Below are 23,850 nucleotides of genomic sequence, written 5' to 3'. Positions count from 1 at the left end.
AAATAAAGTAAAATTTCGACTTGTATCTAGTTATCAATCACATATTTACTCACTAATAATACACAAAAGAAGGCTGACAGTAAGAACACAAGCAATTAAACCAATTATTGAAAACAACCACAACAAAAACCTTTAGGACTAAGTATCAAGTCAGTCAAATTTTTGGCTATCTCAACAATAATTAGCTTTATTCAAAATAATACTAACCACCTCGGGATAATTACCAAGCCAATACTCTTTGAGTTAGAATTTTTATAAGGGACAAATGTGGATCAAATACTTAAATATTTGGTAAGAGCTAAAAGAATTAATTTCTAGTTTTAAATTTAAAAAGCTTCCTCTAAACAGAAGAATACTTTTGACTTAGCTCATGTGAAAGTTTTTATGCACTTTAAACCTCACCTGATTGACCTGTAACCTGGGGCCAAGGTTTGTGTATATCTCTTTAAGGAGATCTATAGCTCTGTTGGCAATGTCATCATTACTCTGAATCACAACCTAGATCCAAAAATTAGAGTATTAGTAATATTCAAGAACTATTTTATTTGGCACTTAAATAATGTAAAATTAAATAACCTAAAATGAAGGATTAATAGACGCAAAATGTAGGTGCTCTGATAGTGCAATTATTTATATATACATACACCTTCCTCCCCGTCTTCAGATAACATACATTTTAATCAGGATTATTTAACTCTGAAATTTGGTAGACAAGCTGTGAGATTTTCAAGGAGTGTTTCAACTAGCATTATATAAATTTTCATTATGGCAGTTACTGATGTTTAAAACTGTTTAAAAACCTTTGATTTTAATTAAAAAACCCAGCAAATCTTAGTCTACATACAGCTTGCAAAAACTACAAGCAAGAACAAAAACTCAATATAACAAAAATACATGGAAGCTGAAAAATATAACAATATAACAGGTTAGATTTAAGATGACAATAAGATTTATTTACACTATCAAAATGGAAATGTTAACCTTAAATGAAAACAGTTAACATTTTCTCTTGCAGGTACTTAAACACATACAAAATTAAACAGTGTAAATAAAGGTATTAAAACACAATTCTTCTGTAAAAATAATTCTCCCTTCTCTCCATTATTCATTTTGCATTAAATATACAATAAGCCTGGAGACCTAACTTAAATACGAGACAATAACTTTCATGAGGGAGGGATGAAAAATGTGTAGGTAGACAATGGAACAGTACATTCATATATATCTCAGTCTAAGTTAAAATAGATTACCAGTGGCAAATGATAAAAGACAAAACTGAGGGGAAAAACCGCAAATCACTGGCAAACAAAAGTGATGTTAACAAGAAGGTAAAGATGAACAATCTCTCCCCCCAGATTTCTATGACAAACAGCAAAGCAGGATCAGTACATATAACTTACAAGTAAAATTCTGATTTCCATAAGTGTACTTAAAAACAACCCCAGGTACAATAATTGTGAACAAGAGTTCCTATTTCTCACTTACCCTCCAGAGGTAGTCTAATCCTATTAGTTCCAAATCATCCATCATATAGGCTCTTCTTTTTGCTACTAGTTTCCCTTCACGACAATTAACTGCTTTGAAGAATCGTTCAAAACATCTCATTCCATTTTCAGTTAACAAGGAGGGATCAAGCTGAAGCACATTACTTTCAAAGAAGTCCTTATTAATATCAGGATCTAAGTCTGGTTCATCCCCCATTAACTTGGAATACCACTTAAAACAGGCTTCACGATCACAAAGGTAAACTGCATTCTCTGCTAAGCACTTCCATATCTGTTTTGCCTGAGGAGCACAGAGCCACAGTTGGCCATCCTTCAATAAAAATCTTGGAAAAATTAAAAAAAAAAAAACAATCACAGTAATTAGGTCTATGTAATCCTCCAACACAATTTATTTCAATATGTCTTAAGTAGTATTTATCACAATTAGGTTTTAACTATAGCTTACAGAGGTATTCTTTCAAAAGAACTTATTTCTTATATTGTATCTGGTAGTAAAAAAATAACATTCATTTATTTGATAAGCATATATTTATGATATTGTATGCACAGAATCTAGTTAATTCTATGACTATTAAAGTCACAACTATTAAAGTAAAATTTTAATAAGAGTGGTGGGTCTGCTTCAGGTAGTCTTTCTTCAGATTCTAGTTTCCTGTAGCTAGAAGTCTGCTCCATCTACTGTTTGCCCTTTCAGTGAATGACAGTGAATGAAAACAGAAGCTAACTTTAACCTAAATAATACTTTTTTTGCATTTAATTCTTAATTAACAAAACGATAGTGGCTTCATATCCAATAGAGTATGATATACTTATTTCACGTCAGTAGGTTTCTTCTTTTGGGTATTAATTACATGTTTCCAATATCTCCGTAATTGTAGGACTGAATATGAAGAGGCCTTGTAGTTTTCAATCCTTATCTAATCCTTCACACCTTCATATATACATGAACATGGGATCCAGAATAATAAAACACAAAAAATGCACTACTGTTTGTAGTAAAATGCAAAACTTTTCAAAATATGGCCCCCAGGTAAGTTTGGTAAATTACTGGATGTTGCAGAAACGGCAGACATTTTAAAGTGAGATACACTAAATATTAGTAGTTCAGTTCTATCACACGCAGTTGTGTCATTTCAAACAAGTTACTTCCCCCAACTGAATCACAGTCTTATTTCAAACTGGAATAACACTGCCTCACAGAGTTGCTATGATGATTAAAAGGATTAGTGCAAATCCAAATATGCAGTAGGCATTAACTCTCAGTTCCTCTCTGACTTTAATGAATTGTACTACTAAGAATTTACAGAGCAAGAACTATACAAGGACTCTAGATTCTAAACTTTATTAATAGAGTAAATAAATTCTACAACATTTTTTTTCTATTCCAATAGATCTAAGTGACACTGTACACTCATCAACAAAATGGCTTTTGGGAGAGCGTCTATATAGGGAGGCATGTTCTTTTTTTCCAGGTGATTGAAAAAGGGGAGCGCACTTTATTTTTTTTAATGTTTTTATATATTGTTGAGAGAGAGAGAGCGAGCGCACAGGGGAGAGGCAGAGAGAAAGAGGGACAGAGGACCGTAAGAGGGCTCTTGCACTAACAGCAGCAATCCCAATGTGGAGCTCGAACTCATGAACTATGAAATCATGATATGCATCAAAGCTGGATGCTCAACTGAATGAACCACCTAGGTGCGCCCCCCCTCAAAAGGCACTTTAAATGAATATTACATAATTTGAGAACTAGAATTCTTCTCAAGTTGAAGTGATATACACTTCTATCTGAAAAGATCAGATCAATTTGGTATATTATAAAATTATTAAATGTAGCCATGGGACGATGTGGAAACAGACTATGTATCAACCTAAATATTTCCTGATAAATCATTACATGGCTCAGTAACATAAATATGGTATATAATAAATACCCCAAACAGAAAATCCCCCAACATTAATATATCTGAAAATAACAAATGCAACAGACTTTATGAAAAACTAAGTCTCATATTTTTTCTTACAATATTTATGATTCAAATATGTTTTGCTAGGATGGAAACTGCATTCCTAAAAAAAAGTCTCATTTATTTAAGCCACATATACATATCCACACACATGTATGTCATTAAAAGCTAAACATTACTGAACAAATTCAGCCTAACACTACATTTTTAACCCTATGTGAATATATTACATAGAACTTTAGATTATTTTTATTAGCCATTGTTATTATAAACAAAGCACCAAAAGCCTATCAACAACACTGTCCCTTACTGCCCCAACAACATTAAGTCCCCTTGAGCTGTTTAGTGCCTTAAATTTTAAGGTATGAAAATGTGTAATGAATCAACTTTTATTTCTAACATAAAAAAATATAAACTGTATTCTGAAATTTAAAATGCATTTTCCTCAAAATTCAAAAAAAAGACAAAAGTTAAGGCTTAGCAAATAATTTTAAATATAATAATGAACACAGGAAATGTCACATTAACTTTTGTCAATGTTTTTTCTGTGGGGAAGTATTTAGCTGCAGGGTGGAATGGCCACAGAAATACAGGTATAATGAATATTAACATTACTGCATTTATGTTCTTAAAAGGAACAGTGCTATTTATTTAAAACCAACCTGAGGAAGTTAAGCCGTTCTTGGACTTCTTGAACGTGACTATACCTACTTCCAAGCCTCACAGTTTGTGGGTCATAGTCTTCATTGTCTGTAAGTTAACAACAATTAACAGTGCATAATGTGTATGTATATCCAAATCAGCACTAACCTTAAAGAAATTATAAAGTCAATAATCACTTTATCATTATGATGCAACCTATAATAGTGATATTTACATATATCCAATTTTCCCCACAAAAATAAACATTTTAGACAGCCCAAAGGAAAATACAATCTGTTAAATATGCAATTAAAACTTTAGCACAACTCCCTATTTCACTCTTCACATATACTGAAGCAATTTGTGAATACAGGTTATGATTTTTTTTGTCTTAATTTTTTTAATACTAATACTACCTTACAAGGAATAGTATGTTTGCATAAAAAATATTATTAACAGCACTTCATACAGAAATACTAGGGTGACAGAGAAGTTACTGTATTTGATACTTATCAAAGTACACCATCAACCAGATTATGAATGTTTAATCTCAGATATTAAAAAAAAGACCTACCCTCACAATATCATGAAAACAAACTAGTAATGAGGTCTAGCCTCAGTGGGAAAATCCTATTTTTTAAAACTTTTTTTGTTGATTTTTGTTGTTGTTGTTGTTGTTGTTGAGAGAGCTCAGAGACTCTAAAAGCAGGTTCCTTGCCCAGTGTTGAGCCCAACATGGGACCCAATCCTACTACCCTGGGATCATGATCTGAGCCAAAATCCAGAGTCCCACATTTAACTCAGCAAGCCATCCAGGTGCTCAGGAGATCCTAAGTTTAAAACTAAAATTAGTAAGTACTATGGACTTCCTTTATTAACATACATGCTGCGTGAAAAATCCTTAGAGTCAATGACAACGCAAACTAAAAAATTAAAAGTAAACATCGTAAAAATGGTATGTATACTGTTATGTGTATGTATGGGAAGTTTATTTTTAAAAAGCAGAAGACAATGAGAATTTAGACCTACACTATAACAGCCTGTCTTTAAAAAAAAAAAAAAAAAAATCTTATGAGATTATCTCAGTATCAGGCAAAAAAACTTCACAAAAGTATTAGAAGTTTTGGATAACTCCTCTGTATGGAAATGACCAAGTTGGCTTGTGGGTGGAACAAAAGGGTAATAAGTAAATGCCTCCAACAGCTCAGCCACTCAGGAATCAATGACATTTATTTCAAAATTTTGAGGCAAGTAATAGAGGATTTAGAAGTTATACAATTCCTTTTTAGTAAAATGTTCTGATATTTATCAGTTATGTAGCTTTAGAACTTGATCAGGTCATTTGGGTTATCATCTAATCCTTTTAAATTGGTGAAGGCAACCCAAGTTTTCCAAATGCCAAGATTTTTCCATATCAGAAAAACTGCAATTGGATGTAACATTTGACTTGATTTATAAAGATAAATCATCTAGAATATTTAGCAATGTTATCTGGATTTGAGTTCTGTAAACACAGGAAACCATCATATTATGACTTTTTTGTACTTTACATTTGAGTGAGCAACTGCCAGCAATTTTAGCACTTCTTTAAAGTGTCATCAATTGCATCAAACCATGGGTTTCCAAATGCTAAAAAAATTTTTCCTACTACATGTAAGTTTTCTAGTTTTTCAGGAAACTAAACTTGAAATATTATGACTAAAGTCTGGACTGCCATGTTAACTGCTTTTTTTAAATACCACAGACTTCTGTCTAAAAATGTGTGTGATTACTTCCCAGGATCAGTTGAGGGCCAGAGAGGACAGCTTTGTATAACTTCGTTTTCTGATATAATTTCAAAGTGCAAAACTAATATAAGAAATTATTCTTTATCCAGATACACACAATTGTTTACACTTTATCCATTTCTTTTATCAGTATTTCCATTTATACATGTTGTATCAGTTTTATTAACCATCTGAAGGTAAATTGTACAGAAGTCCCTTTAGTCCTTAGCACCTGGGTGTCTTAGTCGGTTAAGAGTCTGACTTGGGCTCAGGTCATGATCTCATGACCTTGAAGAGGTCAAGGCCCATATTGGGTTCAAGGTCCATATTGGGCTCTGCTGATAGCTGAGAGCCTGAAGCCTGCTTTGGATTCTGTGTCTCCCTCACTCTCTGCCCCTCCCCTGCTCATGCTGTCTCCCTCTTCTCAAAAACAAAGAAACATTAAAAAAAAAAAAAAAAAAAAAAAAAAAAAAAAGTCATAAATGACAATATACTCATCTGATCTTTAGATTAATAAAAGAGTATCATCTGACCCACAGTCTACATTTAAATTTCATCACATTAATATCCTACCCCCAGAATGATCTCCTTTTTTCCTAGTCCAGAATCAAGTTTGGATTCATACATCACGTAAAGTTGTTTCCTTAAGGCTACAGTTTCTTTAGTTCTTTTTTGTGTTTCTTACCTTGACCATTTTAAAGAATAAAAAGATACTAGTCTAATGCCACCTAATCTGGGTTCATGTTTCCTCTAGTAACATGCAGGTTATCCATTTTTAATTAAGAAATAACACAAAAGTAAAGCTGTATGTTTGACAAATACTGTTATCCGATACCATGTCAATTTGTCCTGATATTAATAATGTTTACATAGATTACTTGGTTAAGGTGTTTCTACCAAGTTTTTCCACTGAAGGGTTACTTTCCTTTGTATTAATAATTTGTGGAATGATTCTCCGATACTATGTCATTATTGGGGTCCTCATCTAAATTTCACTTGCGAGTTTTTATCATCTACTATTTTTTCCTACATTTTTAGTTGACATTCTCCTTCATTTATTAATATCATTGTGAACTCAAGCACTAACACACTGAAAATGTTGTGATCCAGAATATCATTTTAATGCTCCAAGTATTACAAATTGACCTAGTAAGAGATGACTTATCTTTTTCACATGCTATTGATTCTTTAAAAACACTTTACAAGCACTTTGACACAATAATGTTCCAAAGTCTCATCCTGTACTTACTTTCCTGCTGTAGGCCTACCTAAAATGACTCTTCTCCAAAGAATGATTAGCTTAATAAAATGAGTATTAAGTAGGAGTACTTTTTAAATTACAATAACCCACAAATATCTAACAGTTCTTTATGACCCACGTGTAGAACTAACAAGTGAACTGAATCAGGATATGCATTCTGCCATAGCACTTTTATTGAATGACACTTGTAAAGAGAACTTTTTATGTTAGCAAGTAGTCCTGAAAAAAATCAGGTGACACAATGAAACCAAAGAGAATAGGAAAAGGTAATGCAATGTCAGTACTTAGAAAACAAAGACCTAAATGAATTGCAATGTGTCCTATAACCAGAATAAGTTGTTATAAATCTCATCCAGAAATTAAAGAAAATGACACTTAAAACTTTCATTAAGTGCATATCAGTGCAAAGGGTCCCATTCTAATGAACTAAACTGAAGTGTACTATGCAATAAAGTGTGGGCAAATGCATAATACCAATGAAATGAAACAGAAGGAATCAGTGAACTGTTGGAATCTTACATCATCTGGTAGGATATTTTGTCACATCCTTGAGAAGGCATACGAAACATGCTTCTTATAGAGATGCAATCACTACATTTTGTGTTGGTCAGTTCTATATCATACAAATAATTTAATGTTCACTATCTAATCATTTAAGAAGCAGACATATACTCCTGCTATCTTTATTTTACCGATTTGGTAAATCTTAACTATAGAAGGCTTAATCAAGTGCTGGAACTAGGCTTTTAATATAGACAGTTAACTCTAAAGGCTATGTACTCTTCTTTCTAATCTTGCAAGAAAACAATATAAATTTATAAAAAGATTATGAAAAATGCTGACACGAAATCATGAAAGTGAGGTATGTCAATGATATAGATACAATATTTAGTATCATAAAAATCTCAAAAGAACCATATACAAAACTTCTTTAATTTTTATATGGGGAAGTATAAATTAACAAAAACTTCGGGATTTTTACAAACCTTATTACTCAACCACACCAAACTGCAACCATCTAAGACACAAACACAATCAAAGAGCCTACTATTCCAGTCAGATAATGAGTATTACAAATATCCACATGTTAAATATATATAACTCAATTTCACACATCCTGATGTAGCATGTCAACAGAGTATTTTTCAGTTCCATATTATGCTCATTCCTGTTTTAAATGCACAAAATTTTTTTTTCTTCTCTATTCTCAAATATACAATTGGGCCTACCAGGCAGCCAGGATTTTGTTGGTGTATGAATATGGTGTAATACAAAGGAGTTACAGACATATAAAGAATGCTTTGAGGGACCCCTGAGTGGCTCAGCTGGTTAAGCATCAGACTTAGCTCGGGTCACAACCTCGCGGTTTGTGGGTTTGATCCCCGTGTCGGGCTCTGTGCTGACAGCTCAGAGCCTGGAGCCGTTTTCAGATTATGTCTCCCTCTCTCTCTGCCCCTTCCCCGCTCATGCTCTGTCTCTCTCTCTAAGGTAAATAAACATTAAAAAAATAAAAAATAAAAGGAATGCTTTGTGTTCCAGCACACACAGATTTTAATAAAACTCTTAAAGGACAAGTAACAAGGAATTGATCTTTAAAGTACCAAGGAGTGAGCCAAGCCTCTCGTATAGTAAATATCAAAAGTTTTCTGTTGGAACATAGGAAAATTTATCATAATATACTTAAATAGTTTCAAATTCTGTGAACCAATGTGAACTCATTCAGTAAAGTGCTGATCATTATTTTCAACAAATGAAAAATATTAATTCAGGGTCATTAAAAACAAGTGTAATGTGTTATTCCAAAACAGACATGGGCAAAATTAACAGAGGAATTATTAATCAAGTTTTCTTGAAAAGGCAACATAAGTGGCAGCATGAGGAATGTAAAATTTTAAAATGAGTTGGGTATATATCTAAAAGTATAGTAACCAATGTAGGGTAAAAGGAGATGAGCTCCCACATATAGAAAAAAATGAAACCAATTTAAAAAGGATGACCAGGAACATAAGCACTTAGTAATGGGCCTTGAAAAACGGACTTAAAAACTTTAGTGTGTATAAGATTTGGAAGTCTGAGTGCATTTATAAGTATGTAATTCATACACAAATTCACTTGCACTTTCTGGTCCTTGTAAAAACAAATATGTTTTTCATTTCTTAGGTAATTAACATTAGAGGACAAAATAAAAACCAGGTAAGGGAAGCCTACACTGATTTTAGTTAATTTTAGTTTAGAATACATACCTCTAGCATATAGTCGAATGTTATTCATGTAAGTTGCAAGGTTTTCTGCTACCAAAGTAACTAAGGCATGATTGTGCTGGAGCTGGTTGATTAAATCATGACGATAAAATACATGGGGACTTCGCTGAGTTTGACTAAAACAAGAAGTAATTAATTAGTATTACTAATTACTGTAATTTGTAATTACAGTATAATTAGGCAAATGAACACTGTTGTAACTAACAGTTTACACAGATTAAATTCTAGCTGCTAATTCAGAAATTTAAAAAGTTTTATATTCATAATAAAATTTGGCTCAATATCCTCTGGTGAATAGCAAATATCAAGCATTTTAAAGAGAAAAAACCAACACCTCAAAACATATTTATTCTAATATTCATACCTTACATGAAAAATCATCTATTAATGTTCTTCAACTTTACCAAGATTAATTCTACAGAAGTATCAAAACACAACTGGTTACATGGGCAAGTATATTAGCCATTAAAAGTTCATTCTGGAACACTCAATTCACAGCCAATTATGTCCATGAACATAACCAGAAGGATCCCTAGTTCCCTTTCTATTTTGCCATCTTCAGTGAAACCACCCAATCCTCACATCAGTGTTAATTCAGTGGTGATTAAATCACCTGCTCTTGAAGACTATGTGTAATACTGCATGCATAAATAAGCAATCAGAAAATGGTTGCGTTTGATAAAAGACAAGTATAGTGAATCAAACAAAGCAAAACATGCCCTTTGTAAATAAATGTAAATAAATATTATCAATAGATTAGATTGTTTCAGGATTTACCCTAGTATTTTTCTCCAGGGACTTTCCTAATTTCATGTTAATTTTCCCAGATTTAGGAAAAAAAACAACTTGAGAAATAAAAGCAAAAAGTGGCATTATGCAATTCAGTTTGAAGAGGAATCTTGTTGGTATACACAATTATATCAATCTAGAGCTGTAAAAAACATGTTGGCAATCATGTATCTATCTTATAAGAAAACTACTTCTAAACAGTTATCCCTGATTACTGATAGACAAAACTAGAGCTCACTTCAGAAATCCCAATGTGTTGTAAACACTGTTTACCTAAGCCTTTTTTCCATGTTTTATTTTCTCTGTATGTCATTATTTGCAAATACATTACAAGAAAATGAAAGGTAAATTATTCCCATAACCACAATTTAGCATCAAGACCAAACAAATAAAATTAGCTGTTTAAGAAAATTCTAGCTAAGACAAATGTGTGGTAGATCTGCTAGAAGTCTTAGACAATTCTGAACTATGACACGAAAGCAACAACTTGACTGATACTTAAATGCAATATGACACTGCACAAGTTAACTTCAATTCTGTGTCATAAAACATAAAGGAAATGAATAAAATCAAGGTTACTCATTTTGTTCCAAACCCTCCTCTTGTTTTCTCACTCTAGTTTTAACATTTACTTTTATTTGTATGCTGTCTTCACCATAGTATGTACGTGAAAATTAGATACTTTTCTGTATTAAAAATCTTACCTCAAATTTTGAGGTGCTTCACCAAATAAACTACAAATTTCTCTTATTTGTTTCAATGCAGGAATTACCCACTTGTCATTTGTACGAAGTTCTTCTATAAAGTGATCTATCCACTGGATCTTCTGTGTGTCTCGATCCTTAAATACACATACAAAAAATTAATGGTTACATGGACAAGTATTCAATATAATTCTATCTTCAAATTATTTTGACAAATACAAAGCAGAAAACCTTTTAATTATTCTCCATTTCTGTGACATCTTAAAAGTTTTTCTGACTGCATGACATGCTGTAAAGTGTATTTGTGAATTTAAGTGGTTCCACTTTGAATTACTTAAACAATGAGGTAAGTCTAGTCTGTAAATATCATGCTTTCATTACTATTCCTTAGGAAAATATTTCTACATGTGATGTTCCTGGGCTGAGTTCTATGCACATTTTCAAGGCTTTAAAAATATTTATATGTGAGGGGTGTCTGGGTGGCTCAGTTGGTCAAGTGTACAACTCTTGACTTTGAGTCAGGTCATGTACCATCTCATGGTTTGTGGGATTGAACTGTGTGTTGGGCCCTGCAGTGACAGCATGGAGCCTATTTGGGATTCCCATCCATCACCCTCTCTACCCACCACCCCCATTCATGCAATGCTCTCTCTCTGGAAATAAATAAATGGAAACAAAGTGGATACATGAATACTAAAAATGTCACGACTCTAAAAAAATGCTTTCAGTTGACAGGGCAAAGAATAATTATTCCTTTGTGAGGATCAAGTACAATATAACACTGTCATTTAATCAAATAACTGAACTAGGTTTTTCCCTCCCCTTTGATAAATCTGAAACTTCTACAGATTACTTCTACAGATTACTACAGATCCAATGTATTACTGCAACTACAATTAAAAAAAAAAAAAAAAACCTCAATGTTTTTAATCTACTTGTAAAGGACAATAGTTGGATAAATTTTAATTTGTGTCTTCTTCAGAACTAAAAATCAGTTTTATATGGACATTTGCAACTAACTGGTCCATCATCATTTGTTTAACCCAGGTAAAGCTACTCTCCTCTGAATTTATTCACTGGGCTCTCTATGTATGTATGATGGTACTTTTTTGATTCAGGTAATCAGTATAGCTAATACTTCTAAGCCTTCACAATTACATACTTTCCAAAACCTAAAAGTCAAACTAATAACCCTGCCCAGTCTTTTTTTTTTTTTTTAATCCTTAACCAACCTATTAGAGAAGTATGGGAAGGCACTGATAAAAATCTGGAAACACGTTTAAGAATATAAATAATATTCATATAAAAATATACACTCCTAATCAGTAAACATAAATAGAGTTTAAATACAGGGAAGATGTGATTTACTTGTAAAGAAAGGTCTATTTAGGAAATTCTGTTAGTTTTATTAACTTCTATTAAGCAAAACAATCTAAGTATCCTTTCTAGCTTACGATACTTTATGATTCTATTTTATCTTCATATACTCAACTACAGTCCTACTGTAATGCCTTGTTTTACCTAGGCAAATCTTTTTTTGTAAAGAAGTAAAAATGTAGTAAATGATATAAAAAATGTGGGAAAAAACAAAGAAATGCCAACTTTTCAAGATTACTTTAAAAACAAAAATAATGGAATTACCCTACAACTAAGTCATCCTAATAGTGAAGGACAAAATGTAAGAAAAAAATGAGTTAAGGAAGCACTCTCATACCTGGGAACAACTATAATCTAGTATTTTTATGTGGGCACTGAGGGCTAAGTCCATGATGTCTACAGGCACATCATCACTATGGGCCAGATTCCAAAGAAGTTTCAAAACTTTGTGGGCCATCACACCATCTTTATCATCTTCTGCAAGACGACGAATCAGCTCCAGTAGCTTTTCACGCTGCTTTTTACTTGCATTTGTCCAACTTGCCTAAAAGAAAATTTAAATTCTGTAAACATCACAATTTATACATTTATATTAAGTCATCACTGTTTTAATTACATGGCTTTCAATAAACTAGATTCAATTCATCACAGCCAGATATACAAACGAACAGCTTGGCTTAACAGAGTACTTAATAAACCATGTCTCATTTGAGAAAACAAACAGTATTCATGGGATAGAATAATCTAAACTCAAGGAAAAAAATGTTTACAAATAACTCTACTGACTTTAAAATCAGTTACAAAATATACTAAGAAATCCGAAAATTCAAAAATGAAACAAACTTAATTAAAAAATCGGCAAATGACTTAAATAGATGTTTTTCCTTACCTTCTTCCCTCCCTCCCTTTCTTTTTGAGAGGGATTCAGAGGGAGTGTATGTGCGCATGCAAGTAGGGTAGAGGGACAGAGAGAGGTACAGCAAGAAATTAGCAGGTTCCGACCTGGGCTCTGAGATCTTGAGCAGAGCTGAAAACCTGGACTCTTGAGATCCTACCTGAGCTGAAATCAAAGGCTCAACAGACAGAGCTATCCAGGTACCCCTAAACAGACATTTTTCTAAAGATACACAAATTATCCAACAGCACATGGAAAGATGCTCAACATCACTGATTATTAGGGAAATGCAAACCAAAATTACAATGAAACAGTTAACTCCCATTCTTTAGCATGGCTATTATGAAACACACAGAAAATATTAAGTGTTAAAGAAATAACAATAGTGTATTTCTTCCAGAAAAAAGGAGAACACACAAAATCTACTTTATGAAACAAGAAACACTCTGAAAATACAAAAAATAAAGAAAACTACAGACTATATATCCCTCATGAATACATATAGAGTACTGAACATAATATTAGTAAATGAAATTCAGGAAAATACTAAAAAAATAGATAACCGAGTACAGTTTATCCTAGGATGTAATGCTGATTCAATTGAAAATTATTAACATATCACATTAACAAGTAAGGAACATAAATGGAATAGTAACATCAATATCATATAAAACAACTGAAGAATTCAACTTCCATTCATAAAAATAATTAGAAAAACAGGAATGGAGGGAAACTTTCAATCCTGATAAAAGGGCAGCTATATAAAATATACAGCTAACGTTATTCTTAACAGTGAAATATTGATGCATTTTTCTCCCTAAAACAAGGATGTCTGCTCTAGCTACGTCTATTCAATTATTGTACAGAACTGGGTAGAACTGGCAAAGGAAGAGACAAATGGAACAAAACTGAGAACCCAGAAATAGATTTGTACAAATACATCAAACTGGGGGACCTGGCTGGCTCAGTTACTAGAGCCTGCAACTCTTCATCTCATGGTTTGAGTTCAATTACTAAAACAGTTCTGTGTTTGAGAAGATTGAATATTCTCCCATTACAGAGTAACTGATAATCACACTGGGTGTTGAGATTACTTAAAGAAACAAGCATGTCTAAATGATATTTGACAAAGGTGGAAAAGTAATCTAAAATGGGCAAGACGAAAAGACTGCCTTTCACTAAAATGTACTAGAACTGGGCATACACACTGACAAAAACAAAAAGTAAAAAACCCCTGGAATCTATGTCTCACAACTAAACAAAGCTAGCTCAAAATGGATCATACTTAACTGCAAAATTATAAAACTTCCCAAAAAAAGAATGTAGGAAACATTCTTTGGGGGTCTACAGACAGGCAACAAGTTCTTAGTTTTGACACCAAAAGAGTGACACATACAGGAAATAAATAAGCTAGACTCATCAAAATTAAGACCTTGTTGGCCAAAGGTCCTATTAACAGAATGAAAACACAACCTAAAGACCAGAACCACATATCTAACAAACAACTAGTAACTGGAATACATAGAACTCTATAAATTGAATAATTAAAAAATAGACAACTCCCTTAGAAAATAAGCAAAAGGCATGAACAGGCATTTCACTGTATCATGGCAAATATGCACATGAAAGATGTGTAACATAGCAATTAGCCCAAATATAAACTGAAACCATGAAGAAAGTTCACTGCACATCTTTAGAATTAAAAATAAATAAATAAATACACCAAAATCTGGGAAGGATATGAAAAGAAGGAATTATTCATAACTGTGGATGGGAATGTGAAATATTACAGTCACTCTGGAAAACAGTTTGGCAGCTTCTTAAAAGCCTAAAAATACTGTCAACAAAATACAAATAAATCCAGCAATACACAAAGAATTTGTACAAATTAAAGAATTATATATAAAGTAATTATACATCACAATAAGTGGAATTTATTCCTAAAGTGGAAGACTATCTGAACATAGAAATATCAATCAATGCAACAGAGAACAAAAAGTCTGTAACACTGAATAGACCTAGTGAATGCAACTGACAAAGTCCAACACCCTTTCTTAACTAAAATACTCAATAAATATGGAAAAGGAGGGAATTTCTTAAATCCAATAAAGGGCATCTACAAAAACCCAACAACTGACATCATAATTAATGATGAAACAAAGTTTTCCACTCAAGACTGATAATACCCACTTTGAACATATCCTTCAATAGTTTGCTGTAAGTTTTAGTCAGGGCCATTAAGGCGAAGTGGAAAAAAAAAAGGGTAATGACATTAAGAAGTAAAACTATCTTTATCTGCAAATCATATGATCTTGTACATGGGATACCATTAAAAAAAATATACATACAAGTAACAAATATAATAGTTTTAGGATACAAAATGAATATTAATAAATTGTTAGATATATTAGGTATGTTTTACTATATATTAGGTAAGAACAACCCCCAAATAAAGAAAACAGTTACACTCACAATAGTATCAAAAACCACACCCTACTTTGGTATAAATTTACCAAAAATACAATAAATACAAGGGGAAAAAAAACCCCACTGCTGAAGTTAAAGGGTACCTAAATAAATGGAACGACATCTCTAAATAAATTGAAGGATATTTCAGATTCAAGGACTGAAAGACTAATACTGTTGGGATAATAATATAATATAATCTACAAATACCCCACAATCTCGTATCAACTTTGCAGATATTGACAATCACATTCTAAAATTTGTAAGCAGAGTCAAAAGACTTCAAACATCCAAAGCAATCTTAAAAGGCAATAGTGAAGGACTCATACTTCTTTTTTGAACTTTTTTATTAAAAAAAGATTTTTTTAATGTTTATTTATTTTTGAGAGACAGGGAGAGACAGTATGAGCAGGGGAGGGACAGAGAGAGAGAGAAAGACACAGAATCTGAAGAGGCTCCAGGCTCTGAGCTGTCAGCACATATCCCAACGTGGGGCTCGAACTCACAAACCATGAGATAATGACCTGAGCCGAAGCTGGACGCTTAACTGACTGAGCCACCCAGGTTCCCCAAAGGACGCCTACTTCTTAACTAGAAAATCATTTGTAAAAGTTATAGCAATCAGTGCAAAGTAGTACTGACATAATCACATACAGATTAACAGACCAGATGATGTCAGGACAGCTGCATAAAAAGAACTAATTAATTATTAATAATGTGTGCAATTTTTGAGGGAGGGGGATAGAGAGAGAGCAAGAGACCATGCACAGGTAAGTACTGGGGAGGGGCAGAGAGACAAAGGGAGAGAATCTCATGCGACCCCTAGCCCCCATCCCCCTGGCCACGTGGGCCTTGATTCCCCCAAATGGTAAGATCATGATCTGAGTCAAAATCAAGAGTTAGGAACTTAACTGACTGAGCCACCTGAGCATCCCAAGAATAGTCTTTTTATAATTTTCTTTAATGTTTATTTATTTTGAGAGACAGAGAGACAGAGCACGAACAGGGGAGAGGCAGACAGAGACAAAGACACAGAATCTAAGGCAGGCTCCAGGCTCTCAGCTGTCCAGCCCAGAGCCCAATGTGGGGCTCAAACTCATGAACCGTGAGATGATGATCTAGGCTGAAGTCAGATGTTCAACCGACTGAGCCAAACAGGCACCCCAAGAGTAGTCTTTTAGACAAATGTTGCTGGGACAACTAAACATCATAAAAAAGAATGAACTCGAACTCTACATCACAACACTGCAAAAAAGTAATACAAAATGAAATGTAGATCTAAGTATGAACTTATATGGTTACACCTAAACTGTACTTGTAAGTATGCATTTATACTAGGAAGAAGACATTAAAGATAAAAACCTCTGAGATTGTCAATTAGGCAAGGATTTCTAAAATAGGAAACAATGCATAAGTGATCAATAAAATGAGTAAATACATAACTGGACTTTACAAAGTTAAAAACTTTTGCCAGAGGGGCGCCTGGGTGGCTCAGTCGGTTAAGCATCTGACTTCAGCTCAGGTCACGATCTCATGGTCCATGAGTTCAAGCCCCGCGTCGGGCTCTGGGCTGATGGCTCAGAGCCTGGAGCATGCTTCCGATTCTGTGTCTCCCTCTCTCTCTGCCCCTCCCCCGTTCATGCTCTGTCTCTGTCTGTCTCAAAAATAAATAAACGTTAAAAAAATTAAAACAAAAAAACAAAACAAAAAAAACAACAACTTTTGCCAGAATAGACATGTCTTTGACAGAAAGCAGGCTGATTTCTAGGGTGCAGCAAGGAAGGGTTAAGAAGAGAAATAACTGAAGTGATGAAGGTGTTTTGGAACTTCATAAAAGTAGTGGTTGCACAACACTGAATGTACTAAAAAATTACTAACTTTAGTTTTAAATTTTGTTTTTAAGTTTTATGTATGTATGTATGTATGTGTGTATTTACTTTGAGACTTAGGCAGAGAGGGCAAGAGGTGGAACGGCAGAGAGGGAAGGAAAGAGAGAATCCCAAAAAGGCTCCAAACTGTTAGCATAGACCCTGATGTGGGGGCTCAAACTAATGAACCGTGAGATCATAGCTTGAGGTGAAACCAACAGTCAGACAGACACTTAACAGACTGACCACATTAATTTTTGTTTTAAATTGGTTTATTTTATTTACGTTATGTCAAATCCACCTGAATTAAAAAATTTTTGAACTGTGCTGTAAATACCATGAAGAATGAGAAAAAACGTAACCTATCAAAGAGAAAATATTTGCAAAACATAATTTGATATTGGGTTTGCATATGGAATGTATAAACAATCTATAAATCAAAAATTAAGACCTACAGTCAAGAATTTGAAAGGAAATTTCAAGGATAAAATACAAATAGTCTTTAAGCAAATATATTCAACATTATTAGCCATTATGAGCATGCAAACCAAAACCACAATGAGACATTTATTACTTTAACTCCACTAAGATGGCTAATAAGTAGAAGACAATAGCAAGAGTTAACAAGGACAAGAAGAAACAGCAACCCTCATACACTGTTGGGAATATAAGTTATTGCTATTTTGGAAAACAGCCTGTCAGTCCTCAAAATGTTATACTTTAAATTACCATGTGACCTAGCAATTCAATTTCTAATATATACCCAAGAGACCTGAATATATATGTCCATACTGTTCTCAGCAGCATTATTTACTTTGCAGAAAGTGTGAAATACCCAAACCATTCATAACTAATGAATTGATACAACAAAACATTATCTGGTAATACAAAGGAACAGATATGCAAACAAAAACCTGTACGTGGATTTTTCGAGTAGCAGTATTCACACCAAACAAAAAGTGGAAACTCAAAAGTTCATTGATCGATAAACAAAATTAATACATCCACACTGCTGAACAGAAGTTATCAAAAAAAAGGAATGAACTCTAATACATGGTATGGCAGAAATTAACTCTTATGCTTAGCCATATATCAAGTCAAAACAGGCCACATATTTAGATAAATGTCCACAATAGGAAAATCCATAAAAACAGAAGTAGTAGGGGCGGAGGCTGGAAGATGGACAGAATAACAACTGAAATTTTCTGCTGTGATAATGAAAATATTCTGACATTAGTGGTTGTAGTAGCATAATTTTGTGAACATACTAAGATATACCGAATCATACTCCTTAGTGTGAATCCACAGTTTGTAAATTGTATCTTTCTAAAACTCATTTGTAAAAATACTAAATAAACGAAACGTGCAACTACTATGCAACACAGCAACTGCAATTTCAGGGAAAGATTAGGTTCACGTACAAAAAAATCTTCACGCCAATGTTCACAGCAGCTTTATTTGTGAGAGCTCCAAATGAGAAACACATTTATTTATGGGGGAACAGTTAAATAAACCATAAGTAGTTAAAGTTGTATCATGAATACTACTCAGCAATAAGGAAAACAATCCATAGATTCACATAACAATCTGTATGAGCCTGCACAAAATTATGCTGAGTGGAAAAAAACCCCAAATCTCTAATGGCTACATACTATATTACTCCATTTATTTAAAAACCTCAAAATGAAAAAACTGTGGAAATAGAGACCATGCTGCCAGGGGTTAGGATAAAGCAGGGGCAGGACAGAGTGTGGACATGGAAGAACTAATGTGGAATCCATATGGTGATGGAAATAGATCATAAAGTATCAATGTCACTATCTTGGCTAATACCATTCTGGAAGAGGTTTTCAGAAGAAATATATGAAAAAAAATCTGTATTATTTATTAAAATTCATGTTAAACTATTATTTTCCCAAAATAAAGTTAGTTTATAAAATAAAAATAAAAGTGTTCTATAAGGCTCATTAATACAACATTGAGGGGAAGTGCTATGTATTCTCTTGTATTCAGTGGTTACTAGAATGTAAGAAACTGTTAGCCACCTAAATATCCAATAATTAGAGCAAAGAATAACTGTTAATGGAATTATACAACTTAGAATGATAAATATGGGAAAAGATAAAATGACAAACAAATATGGGACTTCTAGGAAGACAAATTGAAGGCTTCCTTCTAAACTGTTCTATACGCTACAAAATTCCCTCTGAAAATGATGAAAGGAATACAAAAACTGCTCATGATTTAGGAAAATGATTATAACCATGTATGTGACAAAAACAAAGTAGACAAAGGGAGCAGAATCAAAGAGGATTAAAATACATCAACCAGTTATACAGTCAGGAAAATAACAAAGTGCTAATAAAACTGTAAGAAATTATTTTTAGTCCCTATAGGCAATGACTGAGCAATCAGATGTACAAAAAACTTAGGAATGAGTAAAAAAGAGGAGAAATCAAATAGGGAAAATAAGCAGGTAAAAGATAGGAGTAACCAGTCACCACAAAAAGAAGACACATAGTTCAAAAACCTGTTTTTTTAAAAAAAATTCAATCTCATAAAAGACTAAAAAGAACACTAACACAAAAACAATTTCAAACTCATGAGATGTGAAAAATTCTGACAAAAAATGCTGGTAAGGAATGTATATTAGTACAAATGCTCTGGTAGATGAAGACTTAAAAGGAACTGAAATACTTATAGACCACCAATTGAGCAATAACACAAGGAAATACAACTAAGAATAAGTATTTAGAGAAAGCCAGGATCATTCAGTTACAACCTTTAAAAAAAATGTTAAGTCACTTACACTTTATGCTTTCTTTCAGTGGTTTTAGTAAGACATTTCGCTTTTTAGTAAAAGGCCTTTCAAGACACAATAAATTATACCATACTACATCTTAAAATACAATGCCTTTAACTGAACAACAGGTATTCAGCAAACACCTGGTAAGCTAAAGGAGTATGAAAAGATGACGGAATTTTTATTATGATTATAGTTATAGAATCTTGAGAATATTAGAATTAAAAAGAGGAAAAACTGATACCCCTCCATCTTTCTGTCATTATGGCTTTTATAGATATATCACCATTCTAGAAGTGATCTCAGAATTTAACTTTTATTTATTTTATTTTTACCTTTTTAAAGGTTTTATTTATTTAAGTACTTTCTACACCCAATGTAGGGCTGAAACTCACAATCCTGAGATTAAGAGTCACATGCTCCACCAATGAACATGTATCCTGGTGTATGTATAGTGTATTTCTCCAGGATACACTACAGAAATACAACAGTTGTGTCATGGGACACAAGAATACACATATAACAGATAATGTCAAACTGCTTTTTCTCATTGGTTGTAGCAACTAAAGTTGCCAGGAACAATGCAAATTATTTTTAGCAAGAAATCCTGGGGTTCTAATGCCTATGGTTACTTGAATACTCATTTATAAATAATAACATATAATTTTTTATTTCTGATCTACAAATTCTCCAACCAACTTTACCAACCACAGAGAATGAACACAAAAAAGTGCCCCATTAGATAAATGAAGACAGGTAATAGAGATTCTTGGGAGTTCTTTCTGAATCTCACTTCTAGGTCTTTACACGTTATCCTAGAGAACTCTTTGCAGTTAGTGTATCATTTTAGTCTTCACATTTGTTAAAAATGTCTATTTATTATAACACTCCTCTGCAATTCCACCTTATTTAACTTAAAGCAAAAATAAAAGTTGCCAGAGAAAGTTAAAGAAACTGAAATAAACTGAGTAAAAAAGAGCACTATTCTGTAATGGAAATCAGAAATACAATAAAAACTACTGTTAAATTCTGACCAGAATATGAAACAAAGACCAATTTTTCTTCATGAAAGATTGTTTGGTGAAATTTGTTAGTAAGTAATGTTGATTGGGTAAACTCAAATATATCTAATTAATTCAAGTTTACTTAAAATGAAGTGGTACTATTTTACTACTTGAATTACTACCTTAAAGCAATCAAAAAGATGATCAAGTTGTTCAGGAGAAAAATCCCAAGCCAATTTTGCCAGCAGATCATGTACATTCTTCACAATAGCTTCATGTTTCCCTGCCTGTTGAAAAACAAATATGAAATACATAAAAGTAAAACATAAAGAATCAGCAGTAGAGTTAGGTTTAAATAAAGATGTGAACTAAGTAGCTTTACTGAGTCTACTTGCATTAATAAAATATTCCCACATGGTTCATCTGAGGTTATGGAGAATTCTTTTTTTTACTTGGGGGGAAAAACCCCCCCCTTTTTTTGAGATACATTTTTATTTATTTATTTATTTATTTATTTATTTATTTATTTATTTATTTTTAAACATTAAAAAAAAAAATTTTTTTTTAACATTTATTTATTTTTGAGACAGAGAGAGTCAGAGCATGAACAGGGGAGGGTCAGAGAGAGAGGGAGACACAGAATCCGAAACAGGCTCCAGGCTCTGAGCTGTCAGCACAGAGCCCGATGCAGGGCTTGAACTCACGGACTGTGAGATCATGACCTGAGCTGAAGTCGGACACTTAACCGACTGAGCCACCCAGGCGCCCCCGTTTTTATTTATTTTTGAGAGACAGAGAGAGAGAGCATGAGCAGGGGAGAGGCAGAGAGAGACAGACAGAAACACAGAACCTGAAGCAGATTCCAGGCTCTGAGTTGTCCACACAGAGCCTGACCCGGGGCTCAAACCTGTGAACCACAGGATCATGACCTGAGTTGAAGTTGGCTGCTCAACCAACTAAGCCACCCAGGCGCCCCGAGGTTATGGTAATATTTTAAATGCTGAAGAGGGGCCAGTTACATTCATTTTATACTCAATTTCTTGGTATTAATGATAATGCACTTCCAGAATTCAAATGAAAATTTATTACAGGTATTTTCAAAAAAAATGAAGAGGAAATATATCAAAATAGCGAATCATCTCAAAACAGAGGACTGAAGTGCTCAATGACGGAAGACAGTATTTTGTTAGTTTCTCTTTAAAAAAGGGTAGACTGGGCAGGACTTTGTAATCTAGATGTTAATAACACTCCCCAGTTTATTCATGCAAAAAATAAATAATATATTCCTGTAACATTTGTTTCCTCACACAATTTGCAAGAAAAAACAAATTTACTATTGATTTGAAAATCAAATTTATTCTTGTAAGTACATAATATATACAATTGTAAAATTTATGATCTATACCATTAACAAAGGGGATCAAGATCAGGGAGGTTTTGTTTTGTTAAGTTTATTTACTTATTTTGACAGAAAGAGAGAGAAAGTGCCTGTGAGCAGCAGAAAAGAGAGGGAGACAGAGAATCTTGCAAGACATAGAGCTTGAACTCACAAACCATGAGATCATGACCTGAGTTGAAATCAAGAGTCAGATGCTTAAGCAACTGAGTCACCCAGTCACCCTGGAAAACTACAGTTAAACTCCAAAAAGTCAAGTAATACAAATTCACATCACAATATATAATTACTACCAATGATTATTTAACTTTTAATATCTTCTTTTTTTTAATTTTTAAAGGTATTTATTTAGAGAGAGACAGAGACAGCAGCAGCGGGGGTCGGGGGGGTAAAGAGAGAAAGAGAGAGAGAGAGAGAGAGAGAGAGAGAGGAGAGAAAGAGAATCCTAAGCAGGCTCTGCACCGCCAGCACAGAGCCCAACACAGGGCTCAAACTCATGAAATTATGACTTGGGGGATCATAACCTGAGCCCAGAGAGTTGGACATTTAACTGAGCCACCCAGGAGTCCACTTTCTTATCAAATAGCTACCATCTTAAATTCCTTACCTGTGCTGTCCAGATATTATCAAGATCCTGCAATGTCAGAGCTTTTTCTTTAATCACAAAACGAAGAATCTTTTCTAGCTTTTCCACATACTGAGGCTGATGAAGACTATCTCGCAGGACTATGGATAAGATATTGTTCTGCTGTATCCACTCCTAAATGTAATACAAAAATTTGTTTCAAAGCAGAACTAAAAATTAGAGTGGGCAACTTAGGGCCAAAAGGTAAAAACTTCCAGTTGTAAGGTAAATAAGTAATGGGAATATAGTGTACATGACATCAATAGTTAAGCTGCTGTGATACAGACAGTACATTCTAAAGGTCTCAATGGGATAAAAATAAAAAAAAAACATATGAGAGATACATGTTAACTAAATTTATTGTACTAATCATTGACAACACAGGTTTGAAATGTGTTGAGTCCACCTATAAACAGATTTTTGAAATAAATACACTATTGTAGTATAAATATATTTTCTTCTCCTTACGATTTTCTTAATTTTTTTTGGATAACTTTATTTTAAGAATATGTATTATTTACATA

The 23,850-nt window shown here is 33.3% G+C and overlaps 1 protein-coding gene across 9 annotated transcripts in view; it reads right to left on the bottom strand.

Moving 5' to 3' along the window:
• LOC145715080 (ubiquitin carboxyl-terminal hydrolase 9X-like) overlaps positions 1–23,850 on the bottom strand; it is a 173,803-nt gene that overhangs the window by 90,466 nt on the left and 59,487 nt on the right. For all 9 annotated transcript variants that reach the window (XR_014137099.1, XR_014137101.1, XR_014137100.1 and 6 more), the window contains 8 exons: positions 23,309–23,461; positions 21,488–21,592; positions 12,607–12,813; positions 10,893–11,029; positions 9,382–9,515; positions 4,132–4,219; positions 1,486–1,828; positions 403–498 (listed from right to left, as the gene is read on the bottom strand). Coding sequence is in view for 5 of the 9 variants with exons in the window: in XM_081794666.1 (XP_081650792.1) it covers positions 403–498; positions 1,486–1,828; positions 4,132–4,219; positions 9,382–9,515; positions 10,893–11,029; positions 12,607–12,813; positions 21,488–21,592; positions 23,309–23,461 (1,263 nt within the window). In the remaining 4 variants the exon portion in view is untranslated. The remainder of the gene's footprint in view (positions 1–402; positions 499–1,485; positions 1,829–4,131; positions 4,220–9,381; positions 9,516–10,892; positions 11,030–12,606; positions 12,814–21,487; positions 21,593–23,308; positions 23,462–23,850) is intronic.

This window comes from Panthera onca, chromosome Y, assembly GCF_046562875.1.
Source record: "Panthera onca isolate mPanOnc1 chromosome Y, mPanOnc1 haplotype 2, whole genome shotgun sequence".
Lineage (NCBI taxonomy): Eukaryota > Metazoa > Chordata > Mammalia > Carnivora > Felidae > Panthera > Panthera onca.
This window is presented reverse-complemented; position numbering and strand designations above follow the sequence as displayed.